Source organism: Melospiza georgiana, chromosome 9 (assembly GCF_028018845.1).
Source record: "Melospiza georgiana isolate bMelGeo1 chromosome 9, bMelGeo1.pri, whole genome shotgun sequence".
NCBI classification, from domain to species: domain Eukaryota; kingdom Metazoa; phylum Chordata; class Aves; order Passeriformes; family Passerellidae; genus Melospiza; species Melospiza georgiana.
In genome coordinates, this window is record NC_080438.1 from 4,334,487 (window position 1) to 4,352,424 (window position 17,938).

At 40.7% G+C, this 17,938-nt stretch overlaps 1 protein-coding gene across 6 annotated transcripts in view; it reads right to left on the reverse strand.

Annotated features, from left to right (window-relative positions):
* Positions 1–17,938, reverse strand: part of CEP350 (centrosomal protein 350) — a 69,925-nt gene that overhangs the window by 7,444 nt on the left and 44,543 nt on the right. For all 6 annotated transcript variants that reach the window (XM_058029997.1, XM_058029992.1, XM_058029993.1 and 3 more), the window contains 10 exons: positions 15,874–16,073; positions 13,559–13,770; positions 12,221–12,365; positions 9,428–9,588; positions 8,712–8,851; positions 7,788–7,870; positions 5,145–7,162; positions 4,450–4,851; positions 4,216–4,362; positions 3,005–3,127 (listed from right to left, as the gene is read on the reverse strand). In XM_058029997.1, the coding sequence (XP_057885980.1) occupies positions 3,005–3,127; positions 4,216–4,362; positions 4,450–4,851; positions 5,145–7,162; positions 7,788–7,870; positions 8,712–8,851; positions 9,428–9,588; positions 12,221–12,365; positions 13,559–13,770; positions 15,874–16,073 (3,631 nt within the window). The remainder of the gene's footprint in view (positions 1–3,004; positions 3,128–4,215; positions 4,363–4,449; positions 4,852–5,144; positions 7,163–7,787; positions 7,871–8,711; positions 8,852–9,427; positions 9,589–12,220; positions 12,366–13,558; positions 13,771–15,873; positions 16,074–17,938) is intronic.

The following is a 17,938-nucleotide window of genomic DNA, read 5'->3' on the forward strand; positions in this document are numbered from 1 at the left end:
TTAGATCTGGGGTGCTGCAGCAGTGGCACCTCCAGCTTTCCAATTAAGCCAGCTTGGTAGGAACAGTCCTGCTTTGTTGCAGAGCTTCTGCACAGAGAGAGAAACATTTTGGCTGTTAAATCAACAGGTCAGAAGATCAAGCACTGTGCAGCACTCTGCTGGCAGGCTCCTCAGGTGTGAAAACCAAACACATAGGTTTGGCAGTATCATGTGAGCTCTGCTTTCTCAAGCTCCACATAAAAGAGAAAGGGGCTGGCAGGGAAAGCAATGGCAGAGTTTGTTCTAGCCCCATGCAAACAGATCAGCACAGGCAGTTTTGGCTGAAGACCCAAGTGGAAAAAAAAAGGAGTGGAAACAACCTATTGTCAGCACCTGAACTTAAATAAGGAGATATGAGGGCTCTTGCTGTAGTTTAAAAACAGGTTTTGAAAGATTCTGGCAGCCCTGATGTACCAAAATGTACATTTGACATTCTCCACAAATCACAGACAGCACACATGTGATAAAGGAACAACATGAAGGGACAAAAAGGGAAGAAAGCAAATACTTAGACATTCCTTTAATTTGATTTTAAACAAAGTGGCTTTTCATAAATGTGAACTCCTTTACTTGTTTATTGAAAGCCAACATTTGCTGTAAATGTTAGTAACTGGAGCAAATATCCAGCATATCAGAGGGATCCCTGAAGAATCCCAATATAAATTCTTTTCTGAGGACAGAGATGCCTGATTGAAGACAGAAAGAATGCTGCAAAAAGGAGAAGAGGAAGATGTTCTTTTGTCACTGGCACTAAAACATGACTCACCACATCAGTGTCAATGCTGGGAAAACACAGACCAAAGTGAAAATGCAACTAAAAGTGCAGCAATTGGAGGAAGCTGCAAAGCTCAAGGCAGAGCAAGGAGGAAAAGGATGAATCCATCTTGTTCTCCCTTTTGTTCTTAGGAGTGTGATGGCCAACCTAGAGGTCCCAGTGTCACAGAGGTCATCAGTGCAGCTTCTCCTGCTGTGTCCCTTCCTACAGGGATGAACCTTCCACTGGGAATTAAGTTTAATATGAAAAACCCAGAACAGAGTATCCAGGCATAATCAGGAGAGAAGAAGTTCAGTCAAACAGCCTGGCATTTGTTTCTGTGTCTGCTGAAGAAATAAAGTCATGCCCAGCTCCTGGGTCAGACAGAACTGGACAGTCAGGCGTGGTCAGTCTTCTCAGTATCACTAAAATACACAGTTGTCTCAACAGAAAACTGTGAAGGCATGTTTTCATTTTAAGGTTAATTTGACTTAAAATGGAAACAAAGAAACTGGGAAGAAACTGTGCTCTAAGTTTAAATGCAAGTAACAGAAGCATAGGAATACTAATCTCTGCTTTAAAGAGATCATGTCTCATTTTAACAGTCATTGTCTTTACAAGCATCAAAAGAATGTGGGAAATCAATGAGCTCATGTGTGTATTCACACTGCAGTGGTGTATACTGGCTACACCTTCACAAAAACTGGAACTAAGTATTTTGTAGATTTAGCATCTAAACCTACAAAAACAATCTCACTTTCTCTTTCAGGAAATTTCTCTCTTGTACTACTTGAATACAATTTCAACAAAATGTGAAGAACCCTAAACCTGGCCTCTCAGTTTTAGGGCTACCCCATGAGCTGCTGGGAATAGGCAGCAGGTCTTGCACCTGTATTTCCTCTTCTGGCCTTGGATCTGTGTCACCACAGAACTCATGACCTTAAGCTGAGGTTGACTAGGAGACAGAGAAAGCTGTCCAATGCTTTATATTTCACAGAGATTTTAATAAAATAGAGTTCAGTTTCTCTTGCCTTATCTCCTTAGGTTTTCAGTTAAAAGTTCCTCTCATAGTGGCTCACATCAAAGTATAAATTTGTAAGAAATGCCCCTGGGACTGCCTTATTCCTAAAGCATGGCATGCTGCAACCTTCACAGAGTTATTCCCAGTGTTCAGCTGAAGTTTTATTACCATATTCTTGTGAGAACAAAATAAAATTAAACACATTATTTATTAGGCCAAACTTGTCAAAGCACCATTAATCTTTGATGCCTGGCTCTGCATGTAAATCACAGACTGGATTGTCTGAACTTCAAACATCACCTGAAGCACTCTGCATGCCTTCAACTAGAAGGAATCTTTCTTTCTAGCTATGCTGCAAAAACATTAGGAAGTTGGTACACATGCACAATAGCTGTAATATTAATTCCCTTGGAGATCTAAACAGAACTTTTTTGTGCATGCTTTAACAACCTCTATATCCCAGAATCAAGAGTATAAGGATGTATTGGGATCTATAAATATATATTCTATTTACATACAATTAAACCCCTGTGTTGGAAGCCCTCCAGTGATGGGCAATTAAAGACCACACGACCCACAACTCCCAATTACTCATATGTGCTCGTTGTGTGGAATCAATTCCAGGTGTAATTAAGTGAAGCAGTGTTAATGACGACTCATATTCCCAAGCAGAACCTTCACTATCATTATAGCCAATAAAGATGTTAACCAGGCAATACAAGACAACAAAATAACTTTCAAAAACTGTACACAGCCAGACATGCTCCATCTCAGGCAGTTTTAACACTGAACTATCTCTGCCCCAGTGGCAGTTGCATTCACTAGTTTAATTACATTCTCTCTATTACTGTCTCAAATTAAATAATATTACTTCAAAATAAAAACATTTTAAGTAAGAGGAAAAACATATTCACATCTCAAAGAAAAAGTTTATTCTCAGTCAAATATTTCAGTTTCCCTCTGGAAATTCATGCTTTAAACTTTTTGGGAGTGAGTGAATTTATACTGCAGTCAAACGAGTAGGCAGAATTAACTCAAGTCATCTTCCCTCACTGGCACTGGACTTCTGACAGCTCATGTACACTTTGTATTTTTTAAACAGCATGACTGAATACTGAAAATACATTCACGTGCCACACTTCAGTCTGGTGGACAGTACCTGACAAGATTGTTTGTGTTCATCCACTTACCAGTATGTGATCCACCCGGTCTCGTTTCTTCCGCCCAAATTTCATCATCTTCTGCCAGTCTGTTTTGTGGTTAGGCTCTTTCCTCAGGCTGAACAGCTTCAGTACTTCAGCTGCAATGAAGTTCTACGGAACAGTAAAGGTGAGATTTATCACACTTGAGCTATGAAATTAAAGGTATGCACAAAGCAGCTCCCATAAAAAAGTTACATTATAGAATTCACATCAGCTTGGCAGGACAATTATTTAACCTGGAATTAGGGGGGAAAACAAGACACCCACTGCTGCTTCAATCTTGAGAACAGACACTTTCAACACTACACAAACAGAGGATCTGACAATTTATTTTATGGGAAAATATTAAAGAAAAGCAGGGTGGGAATTTGGTGTCCTTGTCCTGTGTCCCTGCTGTCCCCAGCCACATGCTTTGGAGTCTTCTCAACTAACAGAGTCATTTAGATACTATTTCTTTCTTTTCTTTGCTTTCCTAGACAGTTAACATGCTGTATCTTCAGCAGGTTAATCAAAATTTACTCAACTGCCTCAATTTCAGAAGAAACAGTGCAGGTGGAAGCTTTCATTTGTGTCCTGATGAGCCATATGGAAGGTTCTTTGTGGAGGGAGACAGGATTTTTCCCAATGTCAGCCCTGCAAGTTTAACCTAGGTCCAGTCAGATTCTCATTTGTCCCCAAGGCTCAGCGATTTTGACATTCCTTGAGCACTACCACCAACACATAGAGGCCTCCTCTGGCTTGCCAAATATGACAATGCCCTCATCAGTCAAAGTCTGGGCTCCTCTGAGCAAATCCTGCTTTCCTCAGAGAGGTTGGTGTAGGTGTGTGTGTTTGAGTGAAAAATCTAACTCATCCCATTTGGCCCAACCCTACCGTTGGATCCATTCCAATTTAGCCATGCAGAAATCTGCTACAGCAGCAGGCTGTCAGGATACCAATTTTATAAGATCAAGGTGATCCTGGCCGTTCTGCACAGAGGACTGAGGTTTAAAAACAACCAGCAGCAGTCATAAGGACAGGGAGGCCAATCTGTTGCGTAGAAAAGGACCATTCTGACAAATTTTCTTTCAAGTTGGTCATTTTCTTTTCTCAACTCATCTCTTGCTGGATACACCTCTTATGATCTTCTAACACTCAGGTAAATGCCAGTTCAGTGCTTTTCATCTTACTTTCCCTGCTCAACAAAGACTTTGTCCTACCTTGATTTCATCCAGATCATTTGGATCTTTGACTCGGCGAAAATAAGCAGATGCGATCCTACACGGTTTCATCCAAATGGGCTGATTCAGATTAGGATCCTCAGCGAAGATTTCCCCAAAGATCTCTCTTGTTAAATCAAATACCACCTGAACAAAGGAAAAAGTAAAGGTTATGGCTTTTTTTCTCCATGGTAAAATTTTGGAGGGCAAGACCAAAACACCTGAAGACCGTACCTTTCTATAAACCTGCTTATTTATGGTGTCTGTGTCCTGCTCTTGGAGGGTACCATTAAGATCTGTTTTAAGGCTGCAGCTTTGAAGATCATGACCCAGCTCTTTCAGTTTCCAGAGCTCCTCAGCTGCTGCATGCACCATCCCTTCCACCTCCACTGCAGTGTGAGGGACCGCCAGGGCCTCCTCGCTCGGCTTGGTCGGCACTTTCTGCGGCTCTGCCTGGGGCAGCACTGCTGGTTCCTCAGCTTGCTTCTGCTGCAGCTTACCAGAACTCAGGCCATAGTCCTCATCAAACCAGTCCTGATCATCTCCCAGCACACTCAGGAACTCCCTGTTGAGCTCCAGCTCTGCCAGTCTCTTGGCAAGCTCCTCCTGGCCACTGGCACCAAACACGGGACTCTCCTGCGAATCAAGAGCCACAGAGTAAATGTCAAAGTGGTGTCACACCCTTGTGTCCTTCAGCTTACATTTTTAAATGCTTTACTGATATAGTTGGCAAGAAATGGCTACCAAAACAAGCCATGCACTGGGATACACAAAAACATATGAGACACCTAAAGAACATACAGGTAATCTCCACATCATCCAGCAGAACCTGGGAGAACAACTGGTGCCACACCACATTCCTGATTCAATCATCCCCAGCCAAAGGCACAATCAACTCTTAACACCAGTGCAAGATGTCTGCTACTCACCGGTCTGGGGCACATGTCTGGAGAGGAAAGCTCTTCTCTGTCATCTTCCAAATCAGAACTTAGGAAGAAGTTATTCAGTCCATCTGGAATCTGCTTTTCCACCTGCTGAGGTGGAGTAGTGGCTTCCTCCTTCACATCACAGAGCTCCTGGTTGCTCAGCTGGATTTTCTCATTTTTGATCTTCTTTATTTGCTGTAACTGATTGACTGTGTCTTTCACAAAATCTCTTAGCAGACTGTCTGTCAGCAAACTGACCTTTTCCAGTTGGTCTTTTGACTTTTCTTCCTCTCTAAGAGGCAGGCTGAGCTGTGCTTCTAACTGGTTCTTTTCTTTTGTCAGCAAATCCAGCAGTGGGGTTGCAGGCTTCTCCACAACACCAGGAGAGAGATCATCTAACTTTTCAGCACATTCCTCCCCCAGAGTCTTCTGCCTCTCCAGTTTTTCAGAAAGGAAATCTGATACATCATCCACCTGAGCAGTGGAAATCTCATCCACAACACTAGAAGTGAGAGGAGTGTGGCCAGCCTCCTCTTTTACAGCATCCTTCAGGTAATTCACCACTGACTGTTCTTGGGCAAATGAACCAGTAGCTACAGAAATCTCTTTTATGCTGTTTGCTTTAGATGACAACTCCTCTTCAACCCTTTCCTCAGCTGAGGCTTCTGAAACAGCTGTGTCCACAGGAGCTTTATCCTGGGAATAGTTCTCTGTTGCATTTCTGCTCTGGCTTTCAGCTTCTTTGCCCAGTTTAGAACTTTCTCTATCTTTCTGCTCAGTTTTGTGTTGTTTCTCCAGTCTATCATCAAAGAATGAATCTTCATCATCCTTATTTGTGTCTAAGTGGCTATCAATACTTTCTGTAATGTGAGAGATTTTCTGAGGAGGAGCGAAAATACCATGCTTTTCTCTGCAATCAAAATATTTAATATCATCATAAGTTCCATTGTTGTTCCCTTCAGGTTTATCCAACTCCACACCAGCCCAAAACCCTTTGGCAAATTTAGTGAGCCCTTTGAACCGCAGCGTTCCAGGCTGGACTTTACTCACAAGTACTCTGTCTCCAATGTTGAAATTGGACAAGCTATCTGCTTCTTCTGTGACTGAAGCTGAGGCCCACAGAGGTGAACAAGCAGGAGCCTGTTCTTGCTGCACATCTCTGCGTTCAGCATTTTTCAGAAGCTCTGTTGGGGACTTCAGTTCCAGCAGCCTCTCTGAGTGTGTGCTGCCAGAGACAGACCTGTCACTGAGGCACTCGCTGATCTCGCCATCGCTGCCCAGGCTGGCCTGGCTGTGCTGGGACTGCTCCCTCAGGGACTTCCCATCAGCAGAGAGCAGGGATCCCTCAAAGTCATCTCTGTAGCGGTCCCCAGGCAGTGTTTGTTCAGATGAGGCTTGTTTTCTGGAAGAGGATCCTTCAAAGTCATCGGGGTATGATGGCTCTTTTTGACTCAAGAGCTGCTCAGAAAGCAGATCACCTTTTTCCTCTGCAGATTTGCTGAGTTTGTGAGAAGTCTCCTCTATGCTTGGGCCACTTAAAGCATCTTTATTGGACTGTCTCTGTTTTAAGATTTCTTCTGTATCATGAAGACCTTCCACAGCTACATCTAACAGTTCCTTCTGAGAGAGTTTGTTTTCAGAGCAGTGATCCAGTGAACTCTCCTGTCCTTCATCTAACGTCAGCAAGACGTCAGAACTGTCCACGGGCTTAACATCAGAACCTCCATTCTCATATTCCTCTGACTTTATGTATTCCAGATCTTCTGTAATCTCAGATTCATGGCTAATGGTAGGACCAACACTGGATGCATTTACCACTTTGTTCACTGACTCAAGACTCCTGCTAATATCTTTCATTTCTTTGAGACGATCTGAGGAATCACCAGATCCTGCTCTGGAACTCTTTGGTAACACTGAAGCCAAGGAAGCTGTTTCAGAAGGTTCTCCTGCATGGACAGCTGTCACAGCCACCTTCTTGGTGTGTACAGACACAGATCTCTCAGTCCTTGATGACACAGCATCTTGAAGGAAAATAAAAAGTGAATTTCAGCAGATTGTATAACCCATATTGTTTCATTGCAAGCTGCAATCACAGAGAACTAAATTAATATCAAGGTTTCTGTGTTAAAAGAAGATACAAACTGGTGCCTTGGAAATATATACTTCTGGCTATTCTAAGAACATGAGTAACTTCCATTCAGTTCCAGGGTTATAAAGCTTGCTTTCTACTTCTGTTCCTTTAACCAGCATCCCAAGGTAAGGACTCAGTTATTTGCTTGCAAGCCACAAATACAATGAAGATTAGAACGGGAGATAATGAGATAATCATCAACTGCAAAATAGTGAAAAGTGTCTGAACTCAAGTGGTAAAGGAACAACAAACAAACTAAAAAGGCTGTCACTTAATTATGGTTTCATATACACCTCAGAAAGAGTAAACTAAATACTGAATACACAAGGTATTCTGCAAAAGCAGAATCCTGCTGCATAAAACTGCAAAAAATACAGCTCCATCACTATCGTTTTATGAAGTCTCCATCCTCTCTTAAAACCTCTTTGTGAATCAAGAAGGAAAAGGTTAAAGAATTTTAGAACAGTCAGTCTTCAAGATCTTAATCTGTAGTATGGATTCTTCCAGTTACTCACCTGCATGTTCTGAAACGGATTCCAAAGATGCTCTGGATCTCTCTGACTCAGTCAGTGATTTCCAGTTTTTAGCTGTTTCAGGCCTAAATTGGAAAAATCAAATTGCATGAATTACAGTTACACCAGAGGGTGATGTTTGGTGGGTTTTTTCAATAGATAAAAATAGAAATACAGGCATGTATAATTGTAACACCACACCAAAGTGGCATTATAATTATAACATCAGTAGTTTGCTTTGTCAACATGCTATGACCTTAGAAAATGGGAATGGGGACAGAGGGGAGGCTGGAGAGTCCTGGAAACTATTTTTTTTTAAAACAAGACTAATCAAACTTTATCTCTTCCCAGAAAAAGAAAAAAAAAGGAGAGAAAAAAGTTGGGTTGTTTCTATTATTTTTTTCATTTGAATGCACTAAAATTGCACCATCTGCTGGAGAAAATGAACACTTAAAATACAGGAGGAAGTGCAAAAGATCAGTTGAATTCTCTACCCTTTAAAACCTAAGATCTAAACCAGATTTAAGTTGCAAAGATGAACAGTTTGCCTCACACACTGCAGTGGACATAATGAGTGGCCAAAATGGAAAAAATAAAGCATTCAGGCAAATGATTCACACACAGTATCTGGCAGAATTCTTGCACAACAGAAAATAATTATTTTTTAAAAAAATGAAAATAGAGCCTGAAAGGCTGGGCAGGAGAACAGTGAGGTGCATAAGATTACAGACATGGTAAATCTTATCTGTTTTGGGTCTGGTGACAGCAGCAAATAGGTCTATTGGATACTGCCAATGTCCAGTGCTTTAAAGCACAGCAGTTAGCAGCTTTTCTTGCATCCATGGCTTTGGCTAAAACAACAATCAGTTCCAAAATAATCTCAAAAAAAAAAAAAAAAAAGAAAAAGGACGGAGAAATCCCAGCTACCTATGGAGTGGTGGTGCCTTGATCTTAGGTTTTTCAGCAGCAGCTGAGGATGGAGTTTTGATCTGAGGTTTGGCTGTTGGTGATGCCTCCAGATCTTGGCTCAGCTCTGCTTCAGTCTTCTTGATAAACTCATCATAGGACTGCACATGGAAAACAATTCCAGCTGTTAATACACTACACCACAACTACAATTCAACAATCAAAACCTAGTAAGTGAATATAAAATACACTCAGCTTCTCTATAAACCAATCTACTTAACTTTCCCAAAATCTACAGCTGCAATCCTAGAGATTTCAATATTTTACTTCCAAAACCAAATTCCATGAGCACTAATCTTTAATCCCAGCTAGGACAGTAATTTGCATAAGCACACATAACCCCCAGAATGCTGCTAGCAATCCATTACAGATACACATTTTAAAAGGGAATGGCATTTTTTCCTCAAGGCTCATGATTGGAAATGGTTAAATAGCCAGGTTGGATGGGGTTTTGAACAGCCTGGTCCAGTGGAAGCTGTCCCTGCTCATGGCAGGGGGACTGGAATGAAAGGATTTTCAAGGTCCTTTCCAACCCAAACTGTTCTGTGATTCTGTGTAATAGTCACATTTCTATCACAACAAGGTGTCTTTCACAGCTGTTGATACAATATTTTGCCATCAAGATTTATCTAAGTCTAACAATCTGTTACTTTGCCCTTCTTTCTTCTATTCCTGACCTCCAGTTGTTTGATCAAACTGGCTTCCTGGGCCTTCAGTCTCTCTTTTTGTCTCTTTTTCTGCTCCTTTTTCAGCTGGTAAACCACAGATTTCCTTTTCCGTAGCTCATCCTTCAGGGCCCTGATGCGTCCTTCGATGTCACTTTGATCAGAGGTGGTTTCTGAAAAAGTTATTTTTAGTCTTTACAAACTTGCACCTCACAAAGCAATTCTGAGCAAAGCAATAAACAGTCATTCAGTAATTACAAAATACAGTCCAAGAAAAATGTCAAAGAATGTAATGTCAACATATTATTTAACATCTTCAGGTGGGATTTCAGGTTCTAAACACTACTATGTGTGAAAGATACAAAAAGGTGTTGCATGTTGCTTAGTTTAAAACACATAGTTAGGCTGTGATACAATAACTTGTTACCAGGTTTATTCACACCAACCACACATTTATGCTCTTCAACATTAGCTGCTTGTCATGTTGGGTATTGCAGAAATTCATTTTTATATTTAAAAATACAACTTGGAGCTGCACACCAAAAGTTTGAAAACACCAAATATCTGAAACACAGGCTCACAATTATAATACAGAGTTTCAAGTGGCAGAGTGCACTTCATTGATGAGAAAGTCACTTGGGACAGTGTACTTCAAACCAAGTATAAGTTTCTGGGCCATTCAGATTTTCTATCACCTAGACTAAATACATCCATGAATACAGAGCTGACTGGCCAACAGCTGGAAGGGAAGTCAACTTGAACAATGCAGAGATTGTCACTGTCCCCAGATACTCAGATCTAGTCTCTGCATAGTAACCCAATTCTACCAATAACTCTGCTGACTTTCTTATTTCTGCTGTAACAGCTTTCCTTATTTCCTCTTAGTCTCTCAGACTCTATAGACAGACTGCCTCAGCCTCTCATTAGTTGTTCTTTTCCACCCACCTGACCATGTCCACTTGTTTCTTGCTTTAAATGTATACCAACATAGTGCAAAACAAGATCCTTGTCCCAGACTGCTGCTACCACAATTAACTATCCAAAACTCTTCAAAGTATTACCTGACATAGCCTTACTGGAGCTCCTCCCTGAGCTCATGTGCCCCTTCCTCTTTTATAGCTGCAGCTCCCAAGAGGAGGATTTTGGCTGTTTTGTCTTTCTAATGCTCAGTATCACCTGTCCTGTTTTCTGGATGCTTATAAATGCTGATTACTTTACTTGGTAGTTTAGAAAGTCAGTTACCAATATGCTTTGGTCACCTAGCAGGAACAGCTGACATTTCCCTAATCCATCTCCTTTCTGAACATGAAATGAAGGATTCCATTCTTAATAACAGCCAGTAAATGCAATCAAACTACTGTATTCTTTTTGCATTAACAACTGTTGTTAACCATTTAAAATTTTTTTAAAACCCAAACAAAAAGAATGGAATCTCACTTGCTAATCAGGAGCACTTTGTGATGCCTCTGTAATTAACAGCTCCTCCCTAACAGTAAGTGACCACTATGTAATTACAGCATTTCTTGATCAACTCATAAGGGAAAGATCTGCACATGCTTTCATCTTTGACAGCCTTGTCTACGCGTGCATCAGACTGACAGGGCCATGACTTCACTGTTAGTCAGCAGGCCAGAACATTTGTCTCTTTACAATGGAATGATTTATTGTGAAACCAGCACCATCCCAATCAGCTTCCCACCTCTTATACCTTTCTTTAGAATGTGAAGTCAAAGACTGTCAATATTTTGTTTTATACACGCTTATTTTTGTGATCACTGTTGACTGCTCTACATTTCATAATGGCTTCCTTATATGACTGCTGAGTCAGAGCTTTAAAATAACTTTTATCAAGGTGCTGAAAGCTTCACTGTGTTGGAAACTGCTCTCCAAACAGAATCCCAACACAGATTACTCAGTGCAAATACGTAGGTGTTTCCCACAGTAAGTTACCAACCATCACAAACAACAGACACTACACACAAGAGAACTTGCTAATTCTTTTTCCACAGAAGGCTTACTATTAAAAATCCCAAGAAGGAAAATGCTATCTCATTTGCTAAGAAGTATTTTGTGGTGCTCTATCAATTGCACTGTGGAAAACAAGATGTTCTAGAGACTAAAAGTGTGGAAAGAGTCAAAACTGACTTCCCAGGTGAACAGAGTGGATGATGGTGACCCACTGGAGGGAGCTCAGGATCCCCTGCACTCCACATGACTGAGACAGCAGGGAAAGGGCTGCTCTGAACCACTTCACTTCCAGTATTCCTCCCTTCAACATATACTGGCAGGCAGCTTGGGAACTGGATAAAGGGGATAATGAGTCCATGCAGGAGATTTTATAGCTCTAAATGCCTCCTTAGGCCCTATTTTACTGCACACAGACCAAACCCTCCTCCACAAATAAACCCCTATGTCCTGAAGCATCCATTGATTCTGCACATGGCAGACCAAAAGTCTCTCCCATATTGCCATGTAACAGAGCTGTTCTGCTTCTGGAGCTGGGTGTAGAAGGAAGAATTTTTAAATCCTAGGACCACTTTAACTATTGACTCTTATCTTCTTCACATGTATTTGCAGAACCTGTACTGCTTTCTACAAGAGGATATAAAGTATAAACCTTCTTACATTAAGATCTTATTCAGCTGGAGAGATCAAATTACATAATGGGAAAATACACCCACCAACCCCAAGCTTTGGCAACTTCCAGGAATTTGTCTGCCTCCCCACACCTATGTCTGCATTTCAAGTTTGTTAAAAGAGAAACTTTGAAAAAGCAACATAAACCCAAGTGAGTATTACACTTACCTGACTGTGTCATAGATAAAGATTCATCAGACCAGTTGTGAGATGTCTGGTAGGACTTCACAGGTGAATGTAGCTGTCCTCCAGTTCTGTGGCTGCCTTTGCTGGAGTCTTGCTTTGATACAGATAAGCTGCTTTTGGGAGGAGACTGAGAGAAGAACAGGATAAATAAGTAATTGCAGTTTGAAAGTAAAAGATCACTGTCATCATGAGCCACTTAAAAGGAAAGAACAGCAGGACAAGAGGACATCTCAAACAGTGGTACCTATACAAAATCTTAAGAATTCAAGCTTGCTAGAGAATAAAGCAGTAATACCAAGAGCAGCAACAGCTGACTGCTTACTTTGAGCCCTGATTTCAATAAACCTGCTTAGACTACTCCACTACCACCTAAGTGAACTGACATGGCTCTGACTCACATGTGTTCAATACATTTGTGTCATCTGCAGCAATAGGAACTCCCAGTAAATAAACTAATAAAATTCACCACTTCATGGAGAGGGTGCAAGACAACATTCTGAATCCATGAAACAACAGAGCACTATTCTTTCTGAGGCCAGGCAAAAACTCAAGGAGCAAATTTCTTCTAAAATGCTGCTTAATGCTTCAACATTATCCTACAAACCTTGAACACACCTTGGACATAACCTCTGGCACACATTGGACATTTTATTATTATCTCCTCAGCAAATTTGCCAAGAAAGTATTTGTAATAAGTCTAGATAAGCAGTTCTTTTACCCCACAGACACTGAATTTTCTGTCTTATTGAACACAGGGCAAAGTTATCAGGATGAAACTCATTAAAATTATCATCCAACTAGAAATAACAATTGGAATAGAACAATAGGGCAGAATTAAGCAGCAAGCAGACACAATCTGAAACCCAAAGGACTGTGCATGAGGTTACAGGTCTGCTTCTTCATACTATAGCTACACTTTGGGATACATTACTTGCAAATAAGGCAAAGTGGAAAAACAGAGCATAGCTTCCATGGCCTCAAAGAATTTATACAATGGCAACAAGCTAGCCCACAGCTAATTCACACTCTAAACTGGGTCAGTATTCCACCACTTAGCACTGCATACCTACGTGACATACGTAAAATGTTTTGCAAGACTCCCCACAATTTTAAAAATATCTGAACTCTGTGTGGAAACAATATTTCCTCAAGACTTCAAAGAACATATCTGATCACAATGGTTACTCACAGTAGTGTGAAATGGTATCATAAACACAGAAAACAGATTTAGTGAATAGTGTAATCTCTACAACTGGGATGGCTGTACTTGCCACTTCTCTGATAGTGTGTAGAGTACATAAGGCAGAACAGCTCACTCACCAGTTTGCCAGGTGATGTAGAGGACTTGAAATCTTCAGAATAAACAATTTCTTCATTAATTGTACTCTGATCTGGGCTTTCTGGCTGTCCATGGCCCATAGGCTCTGAAGGGACAGACTCAGCCACGAGACTGCCAAGATCTTCTGGGATAGAGCTTTCACTATTCAGATGAGAGCAAGAAGGCACTGGAGACTCTTCCTCACTAGCTGTTTCTGAGATTCAATGAGAGAAAAAACAAAGCACATCAGAACCATCTTATGCAGAAGCTGAAGGCATATAAGGCTGAAGGCATAAGGCTGAAAGGCAAAATTTCTATGCTGTCTGCAGATAAAGTAGTAACTACTAGCAATACATGTCAAACAAGCATTATTTCCCTCACCTACAACTGCTGGTGGAATATTTAGCAAGAACAAGCCTGTTTACCAGAGAAGTATGATTTAAAGCATGATTTGTGTTCAAGAAACAACTGGATGTGGCACTTAGTGCCCTGGTCTAGTTGACAAGGTGGTATTAGTAACAGGTTGGACATTATGATCTCATGAGGCCTTTTCCAATCCAAATGATTCTGTGCATCTGTGAGACCTGCACAACAATCTTAGTGATTGCTGAATGTCTAAAATAAAGAGGTTTTCAGGATATTCTAACATTTTCCAGACAACACACCCTGAAAAGATTATTAGGGAAACCTGTCCTTCCAGTTGACCATACAGAAGCAAGAGTCACTATTAGTCTGAAGAAGTCATGGAGGAGCATATAATCTGCAGGCCAGATCTTGAATTTGGAATTGATTGCTTCCTTTACAGTAGTTGCAGAAAACATTTTAATGTTATGATTTCATCATGAGTCTCTCAAATGGCAACAAACAAAATAATAATTTGGGGTTTCAATATTCCTGTTTACTAAATTCTGCAGGAGTCATGGCATTACTGAGGCAGCCATGGAGAACTCTTCAGTGTTTGAGTAAAGGCTGGGGAGAAGGACTTTTCCTTCTGAAGCAGGGCTGTGCTCCAGTGTTTACTGGTAGATACAATTGGTACAAAGTAATTTTCTCACTTATTGATAAGAATTCAGCATCTGTGCTGAATTTTTGTTCATCAGAACTTACTGATCCATACACATATCATCTTGAAAATGTCTTACAATGCCTAAAATCCACATGTCTGCTTTCAGTAACAAATGTAATAGGGCATTACTCTAAATTCCCTTTGCACAACCAAAGGATGTGCTGCCTACTTTCAGTAAAGTGGGGAAAAAAAGAAAAATAGATATTTTCAGAACAATCCCTGAAATCACTTTCTCTCACTGCAATTCTGTTCCCTGTGCTTCAGTATGATCCACTTAGAACTGTAAAGTTGTATCTTCCAACATCTGGGAATTCAATTTTTCCTCACAATAGCATCATTTATACTAATTACATCCTAGCATACTTTACCACAGCTACACATTTCAAACAGGTGGCATTAACAAAGGAGGGGAGAAAAAAATTCTTTAAATTTTTTGAAAACATAGTAAAATGGTAAAGCAACCAGGAGTCATCCTCACCAACAGCACCAAAGCTAACAAGCAGAGACACAAGCTCACCACTGGGGAAAATGGTTTTAACAGAGTAAGTTCAGATGACTACTAGCAAAAGATCATGTGTGGGAAATTCAGGACTCCTGGACAACTAACTAATATGATTAAGTAGAAGCTGTTTATTGTTTACATTATTCACTTATTTATACATTCTAACTCTACTGCACAGGCTGATCATGTATTTCTGATTGGTGCCTTTGCTTGTTCACGTGTTTTGCATGCACTTCTCAAAATATGTGACTGGTTACAGTCCAGGTGCTTTGTGGCCCCCCATTATCGAGTTCTTGTGGTTTTGGAATTTGGTTTCTGAGCTTCTTCTTTCTTATTTTAGCACAGTTTATGTCTTAGTAACCTTAATGAATTCCAGAGGGCCTTGAGAAAATCCTGGTTAAGAACAGTAACAAGTGAAATGGCTGGTGCACCTTGTAGTCCAAGTTGTTCAGACACATTGCTACAATCATGGCATACTGCAATATTTCTGCTTTGAAAGACAGAAATACAGTTTAAAAATTGTATATAGAAGTGACTGATGGGCTTATGCTGCACTGTTCATTTGGGAGGATACATAGCAAAGGAGAAATACACATTTATGTATATGGTGTGAAACAGGCAACAGAGTGCAGAAACTGAGATTCCAAGTGTGTCCAGAAAGCAACCAAAATATCAGAAGAGGAAACAACTGCAAAGCTAAGCAATCCTTCACTCTTATCATATGTGTCACTTCCCCCAGCCCCTATTACCTTTGGGCTCAGCCCTCTGATCCCCCAGCTCTTTCTTGGCCATCTTGGTTTTGAGCAGTTCTTTGTCCCAGGCAGCCAGAGCCTGCTTCTCCATCCTGCGGATCTCGGCCTCCTCGGCATCCAGGCGCCGCTTCCACTCCAGCAGCTCCTCCGCGTGCTGCCGGCGCTGCATCAGCTTCTGCTCCCTCTTGGTCAGGAACCTGCCAGGCACAGCACAGGACAATGCCAAACCAGCCAGCCACACTCAGCTCCCAACACCCAGATGCTCCATTGCCATCATTCCCACAACTGCAGTTGTTCAGTTCATTTTCTAGGATCATATCCACAATAACAGATCTCCCAGATTTCTGATGTGCTGCTGCAAAAACCCCGCAAGTAGACAAGGGTTCTTTTCTCTGCAGGAAGTAATCTCTACATCATACTGTAAAGAGGCTGTTTATATTTAAAAAAATCTTCAAAATCATTAAAATCATATGCACTAAACTAAACAGAAAAAAGTTCCCAATTTCAGGACACGAAATGTACCTATGGTATTAAACTGGAACCTTCTAGAAAGCTGCAACAATTTGAAAAATGAACTTTTCTTTTCTGCCAATCCCAGTGACAGAAAAATTGTAACCTCAGTTGCCCCATGGTTTTTTCCAAATATGTTATTATAAGAGAAGATGATTCTATATGAAGAGTCCTCCTGGAGCTTTCATCTTTCTTCCTTTAAGCATCACCTCTATGGACTGGTGCACTTGGAAGGTAAATTGTGAGCTGACAGCATCAAGAAAATAACCATGCCAGACTGTTCCTTCCCAGCTTCTAACATATCTAGCTGGTAGATTAAGAAAAAAATAAAAATTAAAGCTCATGCTGAAAATTCATAGATATTTTCTTTCTCACAAAGAGCTCTTAAGTGATCCATGAAACCTTAGAATTGACAAAACTCTCACAGGATTTGGTAGGTATGAATAGGTTTGTGTGCACACCTTTGTTCTCTTTGCCAGCTCCTGTCTCATTTCTGAGCACTGAAGTAACCATAGCACTTCACCTTTCAGACAGTAAATTGGAAGCAAGTTCAGCATCAATTGCACACACTTCCTCTGGCATGCCAAGTCTAGAGAAAAGTGTCTATCAATCTATTACTCTCCTCCACTGAAAGCTTTAAGATGCCACAGAATCACTCTGTAGAAAGTCCATAGTTTGCCATTGGTACAGAAGTTGTGGTGCTATAGAAGGCAGACTTCAAAGACTTGTGATACTTTGTTTTTGCAAATGTCCTTATAATTTTCAAGCCATCCCAAGCACTTAGCATCAAAGTTTTTAAGCTGCAAAGCAGATAATAATCTCATTTGTGCTTTTTAATCTCTCATGTTTCATAAAACCCTTTTATTTACAGAGTCTGGAATGGCCAAGTGACTAATGTGCAGGTCTTGCCTGCTAAGGGACACTTCTCATTTGCTCACTCAGTGTTTGTTCTGTTCCCTGGAGAAGTGAGCTGGCAGTTGATCAGAAAGGTTGAGATTCAGATAAGTCCTTCTCTAAGACAGATTCAGACAAAGGGAGCAAGTTATGACATGAAGAGAAAAGTTTCAGAAGCCAGTTAGAGACGCTCACAATCTTCTTTCTGATGGTCAAAACAAGAGGAGGTGAAAAACAGAAGCACCTCAGAATCTCTGGAACATCTGCCACCTTGAAGCTGACAGATTCCATGGTTTTGTGCATAATTTTATTCTTTCTATAGACAAACATCAAACATCATTTACACTTATGCCAAACTGACAGGCTGGTGTCATTAACAGAGCAAACTACCAACAGCAATTGCATTACAAACATGACAGGACAGTCATGATAATGTTGTGTCTTTCACCAGCACTATCAGATCTATCCACTCTTACTCTCACACACACATCAGTTCCAATTAGTCCAGCAGATCATGCATGTGGAACTTGTTTTAGAGGTCATTATTACAATGACCTCAATGCAAAAAGCAACTTTTTCTTCTTTCTTCACCTACTGTTTGATTTCATCAGGAACTTTTGCAGTTTATTGGGTCCTGAGAGAGGCACTTCAAGTTGAA